At 36.6% G+C, this 12,968-nt stretch overlaps 1 protein-coding gene across 1 annotated transcript; it reads right to left on the bottom strand.

The window, feature by feature from the left end:
* Window positions 1–969: 969 nt before the first annotated feature.
* On the bottom strand, window positions 970–11,112 carry LOC139138535 (sodium-coupled neutral amino acid transporter 9 homolog). Its single transcript, XM_070706948.1, has 11 exons — window positions 11,072–11,112; window positions 9,243–9,322; window positions 8,598–8,755; window positions 7,534–7,704; window positions 6,275–6,424; window positions 5,805–5,909; window positions 5,222–5,328; window positions 4,647–4,751; window positions 4,117–4,265; window positions 3,780–3,869; window positions 970–2,463 (listed from the first exon to the last, which is right to left on the bottom strand). Exons 3-11 carry the CDS (start codon window positions 8,734–8,736, stop codon window positions 2,289–2,291), a joined length of 1,191 nt encoding a protein of 396 aa, XP_070563049.1. The 5' UTR covers window positions 8,737–8,755; window positions 9,243–9,322; window positions 11,072–11,112; the 3' UTR covers window positions 970–2,288.
* Between the last annotated feature and the right edge of the window lie 1,856 nt (window positions 11,113–12,968).

The raw sequence follows: 12,968 nt of genomic DNA, 5'->3' as shown, positions 1-12,968 counted from the left end.
CTATATCCCAGTATGCTTCAACATTCCACAGCTTTTCAGCAGCAGCATTTTGATCGAAAATTGAACTACTTCATAGAAAGCAAGACATAATTAAACTGAAATTGGGGCTGAACAGGTTTAACAGTACATGTATATGTTATCTACACTGTCAGCCCTTTAAGAGGAGTCTAGAATCCATTTCAAAATATTTACGTTAATACAAATAAGTTTCCCGGTGTCTTTGTAATTGAAATGTACATGCATGATTTGTCTTCCATACAATCCAATAAACTTTCAAGAATCATAATTTGTTTTCACATCCACACTACTCTGACTTTTGTCACTTCCAAAAATATATAAAAATAAATCCATTATCTATCAACTTCTATTTGTACATGGATAAAACAGAATGGCTTCACAAATGTGGATGTGCATGCAAATATTTCTTGAAATACACAATTCAATATGGCCGCCTGACAACCATTTTGTTTAGTTTTCCAAGCCTACTATGAATGAATGCAAGGCTTCCATGCAGCCATACTGACACACATCACAGAACAAATTGACATCAATCTGTGTGTCACAGTGCAATGATGATCTTGCCAAGGTGTGTGAACTTCGTGAAGTCCAATCTACTGGGCAGTCATATGGGCCAGCAGAATACGATGTAAGAATGTTTATCATACTATGGTGTCACTTTACCAATATGGAAGAAAAGTATCAAAGACAAGGTTAAAGACAACCTCTATGGAAAGAACTAAGTGTACAAAAGTTACTAATTCCAGAGAATCTGTTGTGAAAACTACAACAAGATGAGACATACCTATAAGTTCATTAACCACTTTATTCAAGATAATTACTATACACTAATGTTAAAACTACTGTTCACCGTACAGAAAAAAAAGACAGACGATTGATATCACACCTGATTTCTATATTCTTTCTAAAATCTACACGTTATTAAAGCTAAAAATTATTCAAGATAATCAGTGATAAAAATTTTGTTGAAAGACATTCTTGGAAAGAATTTACCGCATTGGTGTCATTTCAACATAAACCTAAGTCAACAGACTGAAGAATAAAAAAATCTCGAAGATATTAAATCACATGTGCTTGAAAGAACCTTACACAATTTTCATCATCAAAATCCCTGTTACCTGAAATTTTGTGATTACAGAATGAAGTTGACTTTAAAAAATTGTAAATGTTAGTTGATCGGATATTCTGTTCTGGAATTTGATTCCAGTTAACTCTGATAAGCTATTGCAAGCATAAAAGTGCTATTTCAGTGAAGGCATGAAATCTAGAGTCTTCATACCATCTGACAGACGGGAACAGGGTCCCAATTCTCATAATTCAACTGCCACAATTAAAACAAGAGGTACAGGGTAGTACAATAATTGACAGCTAAAAGTTTCAAAAGACTTCCATTCTTCCATTAAACTCTAAGTAAAATCAAAATATTTAAGTAAATTCTCAAGCACTTTTTTCACACAATACTGTTTTCCCAAACTACCCCTACTTCTTACACTCCTTAGTTAATTCTCATCCCATTTTCAAAAACTTTAAAAAAATCTTAACTTGTAAATCTTAAAAAGATAAACCCTACACTGAATTGTCAACTCTCACCACAAAGACTTGCTGATTTAACGATAAAATTTGAATCCATGATTTAAAATTAATTGGATATTTTCAAGAGAGGCAATCAGTGAAAGAAGTTGGCACTTTGAAATTGATTTTGTGATATTTGTAATTTGAAGTGAACAACTTCAGCTATAGAAATATTATTATGACATTTAAATATACATGATAATAAAACTGGGCCAAGAGGTAAAGTAGTCCATATCTTGGATAAAAGTTACACGGATCTTTTTTTCAGATCTGAGCACATCACCTGAATACTTGTCACAGGAATTATCACTGTTGTACTGCCAGCAATATCAAATGTGTATAAGGATTAACAACAGCCAATGAAGAGAGAGGGCACTTCATTTGAATTTTTTTAGGCCAATAATGGAGCACTGCGAACAGCATGCCACCATAGAAGGCAAAACGAATTTTTTAGCAATTCTGTCTTGTCATGACAGAGACACTGACAGCGCCTCATAAGAAACAGAAAAGTTCACAAAATTATGGCTTTTTTGATACCATGCTACCATTATTTCAAGATAGACACACATCCTCTAAAGCTAACATGTTTTGGCAGTGACCTCTATTACAGTGGCCCAACATATGGGATTAAAAAGTTTGCAAAAAACTGCAGTGACTTCCTATCTCTTCCTGAAAATGTCGGCATGCATTTCACTCAATCAAAGTTTTAAAATGACAAACTGTCCGATAAAATTCGCCACACCAAAGGCAATGATGAATGTGTGGATAAAAACAATTTTCCAGGTTAGGGTTCCTGATCTCCAAGAGTAAACCATGTAAACCAGACACGGCAAAGTGAAAATGTAGGCTAACCCTGAGAATGCGCCAGAAAATCTACAGGAAAACAAAAAAAATACGACAAAAATAAACTTTAAATGTTGAGATACACACTATGTCACTCCATATGATAAATATGCCCAGTATGTGAAACTGAAAGAGGGACAAAATTCCAACCTTAGGAGCCAGTCAGTTGTTACTTCCCTACAGTACAGAGACATACAGACAGCCAGATGATGGACATCAATGGATCCATATTATTATATTACTGGTACTGTACACAATATGTACCAAGCCATATGTACTGTGTGTGTGTTTGTTTAGAGAATAGCACATGGTAGGCATGCATTTTTCATCCTTGTTCCCCTTGAAAGTTTCAGTTTACAAGTTCAGATATTACTGTACCAACACTGACAATGATCCACAATACCACACTTGGTAAACAAACACTTTATATCTTTCCGAAGCAAAGCTTGATACATCTTCCAAATGTTTTAAATTCGATAATTCAGTCACCTTTAATGCTTTGTCAGAGAGTGTTTGACCTTCTCCTAAATTGAATGTTTTCAAAGCATCTACATCAGGGAGAAAGTAAAGTCCTGTGGTGTGTGGCTTACTCATTTGTACTTTCATCCTTACTGTCATGACAGTTCACTGTAGAATTAGACTGAAAGGTCGTCGCTAGAGGGCGCTCTACCTTCCCGCGGAGCGAGGGAGTGTCCTCACGTGCCAGATCTTTCAGTCTACTTCAGTATACGCTTTTGTTGATTCCACTTTTTGGTAATAGTTGCTTGCCCTTAAATTCTTTTTACCAATTTGTGTATTTTTACTCAAGTTATTTGGATGCTAAAGAGGTCCTGGGGAAGACTATATTCATTTGAAGTATGTCAAATATTAATAGACATGCAGAACAAAGTATCTTTCATCAATTCCATTTTATTTTATGTCAATTGTTTAATGTCCATGAAAGGTTCTACTCTGGAATACAAATGATGCACAGTACGTGTTCTACAGATTCAGTATGTCCAAAATATCACATATACAAACAACCCCTATGTTCAAACGCATATGGAAATACAGTATTTCTATGTGCATGTGCACATGGTTTTGTTTGTAACATGGTCTACTCAAATCCTAGGTTCAACCTATTTTCTGAGCATGGGTGTTTAATTTGAAAAATCAAAATTAAACTTGCACTTACCACTTGGCAGTTGCAATGAGTTTATGTGAATTTCTCATACTTTGGAGATGTAATGAGCACAACCAACACATTCAAAACATTCAGATTGTAAAACAAAGATTAATTATCCTAAATGATTGAAATTTGATTAGCCTAAGAGATGAAAGAAATGCATATTTATTCATACACTTACCTGATGATGGTTCCAATTTGAGGAAAGAATACGGCGCACAGTACACACAAACAGACGATTGCGAGATTCAATACTATGATGTACTTTAACCTGTCAACATAAAAAATTAAAAGTCAAGATTCAGATTTGGACTTTGAGCATACAGACATCTTTGAATGATGGAAAGTGAAGTATTCGGTTGGGCTGTTTGATATGCTGTATCAAAGATTGAAACTAGGTTTTTATCCATTACTCTAGATGTAAATATATGACGATAAACATTGGCAGTTATATAGAGAGGTCATAATAATAAATACTAGGGAAAACAGATATCCATCAGAAATTGTCTTCAACATACCCTGGCCATGACTTGCCAAACATAGCATTCATTAGCTGCACTCTCATGATGTACAACAGCAGTGGGTAGATGGTCACTAACTGGAACAGCAACAGAAGCCTGGCTATGATGGCCATGATGTCAGCACTGGGAAAGTTGTCCAACAGATTCTGGAAAGCAGAAATAGAATTCAAATTCAGTAAAGTATGGAATTTTAAAAAATGTGATTTTTGAAAAGTCTAGGGAAGATATGATGACATTGTCAGAGTCAAATTTCTCATTAGCATTTGCTGACAGAAATTCAAAATACAGCAAAGTATTTTCTGATGCTGTAACAATGATCATGCAAATTATACAGACCACTGTTGAAATCTTTATCAATATTTTTGAAAGCCTGTGCTCATTAAATCATCACATGTTGCCTTTAACATAATTTTATATATCCGAAAAAGCAACAGCTGAAATTATCCCAAAGAAAATACATAAACTTGTGGAAAAATGGGTTGCCATATTTGTTCAAAGACATGTGTATGTCGAGATGTACCACTTACTGACTCAATGCAGTCCTTTTGAAGTGGAAAAGTACTGTAAAATGCAACACCAATCCACATGTATGTCAAAGCAACCAGACCATAGGATATACACAAATCACGTCCCTGGAAAATACAAGAAAACATTTACAAACACTTAACAAAATTCTGCGTAATGTTTTTGTTTCAATGCTCTCCCTCGTAGTCATAAAATGACCATCTTAAAATTTTTAAAGAGAAGACAATCAATTCATATGACAGCACCTTTCCGTGAAAGTCGGCTAATATGTCATCAAACATTCTGGTAGTGAATACAGTATTTTTATAACAAATATCTTTACATTTTACTTTTTCCACATATCAGGGTACTATGGTATTGCAAAATGTAAGTCATCTGCATTTTACCAAAAATGAATATCTATTGTTTTTGACAATTTCAAATACACGACTGTGCCTCATAAACAACAGGTTTGTGTGTGATCTCTCCAATATTTACCACTGTCAAAACTTTACTGTACTTTTACTCTGTAAGTTACACATCAGAAAATCCCAGTCAAACAAATGAAAGAGACAAATTTTAATAATGGAGTACTTACATTATTTTCTGGATGTTTTTGGTTGTGCATGATTGACAGAATACCATTGTGCAAGAAATAACTCAGAGACAGTAGACCGGTCAGCGCTGGAAATGTCAGATTTGTCACTGCGGACGACAGAAAGGATTGTTATTATCAAGATTACAAGATCAGTTCTGAAATATCCTTTATCCCCCAAAACAGACACGAGATGTACATGTATAGAGTGGCTTGGAAGCATTTCATTCAAATGTCTGAATGAAGGGTACACATATGATAAGCAAATTATTACTAGATAACTGATGTGTGACAGGTGGTTCCGTATCTCTAGCATGCAAAATACTCTTGCAAGTGCCTGTCTAAAACAATTTTTTTTTGAAATCCCAAACAAAGATGACAGGGTATTTGACTCTGAAGGAAATCACAGAATGAAAAAAAACACCAATGGCTGTCTTATTCAAGTCTTCGTGGCAGAATGGAAAGAATGTTGTTACATGTATGGTATAATACCATAGCTTGTGCTCAATGATAATGGACATGAGTATAACACTGCTTCATGTAAACTTTGGGATTTGCAAGATTGCAGATTTGTCTGAGGACTTACGTGGAACTGATGTGAGTGGGCTAGCTGAGTCAAAGTCAATGTGCAGGCCCCAGCCAATCGCCTTGACCGTTACAAACACCAGGATATACATGACTGATATCGTTCCTATGGAGAAATGTAAGAATTAAAAAAATCTACCAAGTTTGCTAGCATTGTCAAGTACAGTCTTCTGGAATTTCTTAGACAAGCTTGGCTACAGACTCATGCGCCAACAGGAAACCTGTAAATAATGTGTGTGACTGAACTTTTAATCAAAAAGAATGTCAAAAAATAAAATAAGAAGACTTTCTTTATATAATTTATTTGAGACCTAAAATAATCAATATTTAAAACATGTAGAATATTCACAATAAAACTTTCTTTGAAGAAATGTTAAAACACCAATTCCATGTTTTTGTGCATTTTCACTGTGTAATGCGCAAATAAAGAAAATCATACATCAGTGATTTCAGTAGGACAAGACATCTTACCGAGGGAATTAAATTTTGTGAAGAATGTTGGTGATTTAAAGTTGATGAGTGGAAACAAGAGGACTGCTAGAGATAGTGGAACTGTAAAGTTTTGCTGCCATACTTCAAGGAAAATGCTGTGATAACCTGTTGAGTTGCTTTCAGCTGGATCTGGAGAGTAAAAATATGTAAAAAACAAAAGACGTGGTGTAAAGTGAATATCATTTTAGGAGGGCGCTGTTTCAAAAGAAATGCAAAAACAAGTGCTGCAGAAAAAAACATTAACACTGATGAGGGCACTCTTAAGCAGCCTGAAAAAGTTGGGATAGATCGCGGGATATGAACCCATGATGAAACACAGACAGTGGGGCACATCAAAAAGAATTCAAAATCATTAAATTTCACATCTTCAGTACTGCATTTACATCTGGCATTTGATCAGAATGAGAAGTAGTTAAGATGCCAATGGCTTTAAAAGTTATCTTAGACAAAATGAAACACTCCACAATCCAAATCACTGGTTGCCAGTATGTCGATATTGTTAAAAAGCAAATCTCTACCCATCAATAGGCATATTCCCAGATAAATCAATATATCTTTATTTATTATAAACACTATGGTTATCTATCGTTCCAATCTAGGAAATGCTCAGATATTGTCAACACAGATTTATTGGCACAGTCACATCATAAACTGACTCTGACATAATTTTTATTTTCTGCAATTCATCTCATACATACCTGAGTATGCTGAAACCCTATACAATGATTGGTTGACATATGACATTGGTATACTCCCAGAATTTTGATTGGACAGGCTTGGACATTCAACACCATCTGTTACATTCACAACAGGTGACACACTCAAATGATTTTCTTTTTCTACAAAACAAAAATTTGATTACATCACAACAAGCTCATTTCCTAATTCTAAAACTGAAATTCTTTTTGTCAATATCTTACAAATGAATGGTAGACTGTTGACCTTGTATGAGGTAGTGTACACAAAGAGTGTCAGTTTTCAGTGGAACACTTGTCTTCAAAAATTCCTGATAATGAAATATACTGCAACTCATGTTGTTTTCTTGTGTGCGAAACAATCATATGTCATGGGTCTGACCGTAGATTTCCACTTATAATCCTTTGAAATAGTATTTCAAATGTAGGACTGCGATATCAGTATGTTTCAAAACACTAGTCTAATTACACATTACTGATAGCTTTATTGTTTTAGTGCCACATTCAAATAATGGACCATGTATTTTACCAACTTATACTCACCATATGCAAATTTGACAGTGTGATACAGGAAATTTGACATTAGGACCCAGTAAGCCATGGCTGCCCCCAGCAAAGCTGAGACTGAGAATATAATACTGACATACAATCCTAATCTTCCAAAGTAGTAGTGACAGACGTCTGAAAACTCCCATACTGCATCACTTGTCTTGACTGAAAAGGAAAAAAACATAACAAGAAAGCAAACAATGACTTGGAGTTCTTTCTCTGAAGATAGTATTAAACCTAAAGTGATTTGTGCAGTTAATGTGAAATGATGTTCATAAATTACATATTTAGGTTTTAGGTATTATATTTAGGTAATTTAATGCATGTATTGAAGTAGTTCATAGTAAATGACAATGAAAAATATTATTGGAAGAATATAACCTTTATACATTGCAAAAGATTTGATAAACACGTATTCAAAATTATACATGAAAATTATTGATTACTTTACGATTTTAATGATGTTCTCATTCGCCGCTTTGTTCTTTGGTTTTGAGATGATTGCATGATAAATAGTTTGACAAGTACAGATTGCTGTTACTGAACAATTTCAAACAGGAACTTCCCCTATAAAAGCCGAGTTACCATAAATCTATGCAAATGTAAAAAAGCCACGCTACTGATCAGACATGCCGTGTTTGGTCCCAGAATCCCAATATTTTGCAATGTTTCAGGCGTTCATCATTGAATCTTGCATATGATGTCTGTGAATATGTAGTGACTAAACTTGAGTCAAAAATAAACTGAAAAAATGTTCCATTTTTTGTCAGAGAATGCATGTACTAGTATTTCAAAATGTTTTCCCTGTACCATCATTTGACCCCTCTTTGCATATGTCACAAAAGTGCCCATCATGATTATTCAAATTTATCATATGGTTAAAGCAATGCTATAAGAATTCAAAAACTCCCGCCCTATGTATGCAAATGGCTACGTCATCAGCAATGCCCATTATGCGCCCAAGGTCATGTAACTCCTGTTAAAGCAAATGCAAAGAATTAGATTTGGTCAGCTATACCCGTACACTATGTTGACCTATGACCTTAAAATTCACTCACCAACACCATCCACTGATCTGACTATTCTGTATGCCGTGTAGCAGCAGATGAAGGCCATGACGACAAGCAAAGCTATACCCAGGACAAAGCCAGCTTCTCCGAGAGCCCACGGAATGCAGAGCAAGGAACTGCCCATCATAGTGTTCCAAACAGAAAAGCTGTACATGGAGTGAATTCAAATGAGAGAAAATGAGTTGTGCCTTGCTGTTTATGTACATGCTGTAGTTCAATGTTTTTTTATACGTCATGTCATCACAGCTTTGATGGTAGTCCTACACGCATATGATTTAGACTTTGCCGTTTATTTTGAAATCATTCATTTTTAAAATAAAGTGGACATTGTGAAGTTTCAAGGACTTTCTCAAGACATGAATACAAATCACTGCATTTCTCAAGTATGGATTTAGGTAGGATTTTACAGCATTTTCATTTTCTCAAATCAGCCATATTTTTTTTTCCATAAGCAACTCACGTTTATGAAAAACTAGTAACACTGTTAGACCATCATCTTATCACAGATTCTAATGTTGCTCATTGTGAATTGTACATAATTTTCATATCCTAGGAAAGGACATGTTTCTTTCATTTTCTTTCTGCATATTCGACAGAATATCAATGTATTAGTTCAAAGCTGGTTTCACCCACATTGTGACGATACTACTCTGCTTCTTGTCAGATATTTTGGCATTGGTCAGACATGATGGATCTTCACTGATGTCTTCATTCTATCAGCAGAAAATCAAGAACAGTAATACTAGACAATGAAACACCTCAATGCAGGAGAGATTATTAAAATGCGTTAACTGCCATAATCAATCAGATAAACATTTTGTGCTCACAGATTTTTGTTGGTAAAAATGCTATACTTCCTCTTCATGATAAAATAAGGCTGTCAGATAAAATACTTGTGGAACAAATTCATTGCAGAGAAGCAAGGAGATAGAAGATCCATTCCTATCTCTGAAAGCGAAGGCGTCATTCACAGTGCTTCAATTGTCGTCGAGGAATTGCAAATCAACCATGGAGGTAGTAATGTGTGTTTTTTTTCACCTCTATGCATGAATCAAGTAAGTTACCATGCACAGGATGAAAAAAGTATGTGAATATCCTTTGGTAAAAGACCGTTCCCCACTGTGGATGTGTGGAGGCATTAGGGCCGTTCACATTAGCCAAAAAGACTCGGCCCTTGTCCTAGCCAGGTTCGTGGCCGACCAAAAAAACAGGCGCAACGGTTCTGGCCGCCACTGTCCGGACAATTTCTGTCCTAGTCGAGAGGGGTGGTTTGTGGCCGACCCAGGTCTCCGGCCGAGCAGTAAACAGTGTATGTGAACGCGTTTTGTCCGACTCAGGTCCCAGTTGATGCCCTCTGTAGTTGACATGCAGTGTAGTCTTTGACCTATTCGACGATTCAGTATCATTTTAGACATGGCGAGTCCGAGGAGTCAACTGGGCTACGGAAGAAATCAAGTGTCTTTTAGGCATTTGGAACGAAGATATGGTGAAAAATCTGATGGACGGCACGTCAAGGGATCGAATCGCCTACAATATCATCTCACAGCGTTTGTCAGAGCATGGGTTTGATCGTAGCCCAGATCAATGCAAACGTAAGATGAAACATTTGAAGTCCGAATTCAAAAAAGTTTCTGATAATAATAGGACAAGCGGTCGGGGAAGAAAGACCTGTATGTTTTACGAAGAACTTAGCCAGATTATGGGCAGCAGACCTGCAGTAAATCCGGCTGCAGGCTCGGTTGTGGACAGTTGCAGACGCTACCAAATGATCTAGGCTAGGACAGCGTTGAACGCAATGTGAACGCGGACAAAAGATTAGCTTATCTTCTCACATTCTGCCGGATTAGTTCTGGCCGGCCCTGGGCCTAGATGTGAACCCCATAATTGAAGTACATTGCAGAAGGTGTGAACTTTTGCAGATGTATTGATATAAAGTATTAGCAAACTGTTATCTGAGAGCTTTGAACTAATCCTATAATGACACAGTATTAGGAAGTACTTAGCACTTGATTACCAGGTGTAAAGTCTGGTGTAATGAAAGAAGGTACAACCATAGACCCTGAGTTTTTCTCCAGGGTCTACGCATGGAGGTAAAATATTCTTAAAAATCTTCCCTACGACCTCCACACTTCCACGGACTATGGTACAACCAAATAACAATGAATCAACATACCACAGTCTCTGCATTTCATTTATCTATCTCTCTGTACCCCTATATCATGTCTTTTGTAAATCAAAAGTATAAAAATATTTAGATTAACATCTTGTTCTGCTCCTCCTCTGATCCAGTTACCATGGAAACAAACTCTGAGAAGGTAGTTGTGTTCAGACTAATTGTGCTAACGATCAGTGCATGAAATAAGATATTGTGGACATCACTACAGATAAAGCTGTCTGGTAAATTTTATCCGTACCAACATTTATACATTCTCAAAGCAAAAATACATTTGCAGTATACTTACATGAGTGTATCCAATGTCGCATTGGTAAGCTCCGCTATTAACAGAACTGTAAATATATGATTCAAAGATATATTGTATGTTTTGACTTTATGTGTTTGTTTTTTGCCAAGCGGAAGAAAATTAGCCCAAAATCTTTTTATAAAACAATTGTTTCAGAATGGTCTCTGAGTATTCCTCAGTTTCATCGTTTGGTAGCTCCATGTTAAAATTTACTTCAGGAAATAGACATTTCAACAGAATGAGCATGATGAGTATCTAGTGCATTGACATGTTCATCAAAGTCACAGCCAATGTGTGCACCATGTTCTTTTTGTACTAGGAGTGTCTGTTGACACTGTCAACGGTTGACACAAGGTGTGTCAATAGCTGAGAGTTGATATGCGGGCCTGTGAATGGCAAACTTGCTTTTGTTTGTTTAGACAGCCTATTAGACACTCCAACAAGGCTCTACGACAAGGCTCTCGCAGTGTACAGTCTTTTTCAATTTCAAATCGTGGTGGGGAAGATAACAAGAATTATACTAATTATACTGCATTTTATACCTTCCATTTCCTGTGAATTTGAACATAAATTTTGTGGTGGGTTCATGAGTTGGGGACAGTCCCCATCCCCTGCACCCCTTCCAGTTCTTGGAATGACAATGAATGTTTTTCACTTCTTGCTTTTAATAGCTCTCGAGAAAAATTTGTGAATATGTACATATCATGTACATATATAATCTCCATGTACATATATAATCATATTCATGCGCGTGATAAACTCACCAATTCTGTGCAGAAAGATTTGGACAACTCTGTATACTTGAATACCTACAGGGGAAATAATAAATAAAAAACATCATTTGGACCTTTTTTCACGGGCTTCTTGCAAGTTGCCCTCCTCATTCACATGATGGCAAAATCTTGCTGCAGTGCAGTTCGGTAGCCTACAACTCTGCCATGGCGATTTTTGAGTGGTAGAGAAAGGTCACCACACACAATCAGCTGAGGAAAGTTGTGAGCTATGGAACTGCAGCAGGGCAAAATTAAATGCGAAGTCAAAACTAACTGATCACGGCGGTAATTTTGAACAACCAGGAATCCCTTCTTCGTAATGATGTATACATTTATGATTTAATCACATCATTCTTAGTTTCTAAAAATGACTGGTAAAGTTTCAGAACTTCTAGAAGAAAAGGACCGACCCTAAAAAAATCATTGAAACAGATAGGGGCCGGGGGCGTCAATCGACACACCGGGTAGCTTTTGGCATGGACGTACCAAAGACCTTTTTGGTTACTGACATGCGAACGTCAGACCTTGATTCAATTGCTTCTGGAATTAATGTAGATCATTTATCAACTATTAAAAAAGTCAACATTACTAAATCAATATGATGAACAAACTCAATAGACCATGAATGTCAAGTTTATCTGATACATCCATGAACATCTTGCTTCCTTGCGCTTTCATGCTCAGCCCGATGTTGGGATCGGACGGAAACCGCAAACTGGAAAAGGGCATTGTTGGAGTCGCGCTCCAGGATCTATGGTAAATACCTCAATATACCTTGGCGAAGTACAGGCATAAATTGCGCCGCGTAAATCACTTTTGAAAGTTACGTCCAGTTCCAAGTCCAAGGTGAATTCAGTCGCTTGTGATTCGATAAACGGCGAAGGCCGCTGTATGCACAAGAAATCTTTCTCTTTTAAAGAGTCTTTACAGCGGCTTTCCCCATGTGAAGCGACTGTATGTGAACATGCACTCACCCGTCCGCAAACTCCTCGTGCGAAAGTCGTCCGCTCCTTCCACATTGCAATTCAACGGACAGCAAAGGTTCTCTCTCGTCAGACATCGTGACGTTACGTCAGTGCTATGGTTTTGGAGCTTATTGTAGGCCTTTGTCTTGAAGTACAGAA

This window comes from Ptychodera flava, chromosome 8 (assembly GCF_041260155.1).
Source record: "Ptychodera flava strain L36383 chromosome 8, AS_Pfla_20210202, whole genome shotgun sequence".
NCBI lineage: Eukaryota > Metazoa > Hemichordata > Enteropneusta > Ptychoderidae > Ptychodera > Ptychodera flava.
This window is presented reverse-complemented; position numbering and strand designations above follow the sequence as displayed.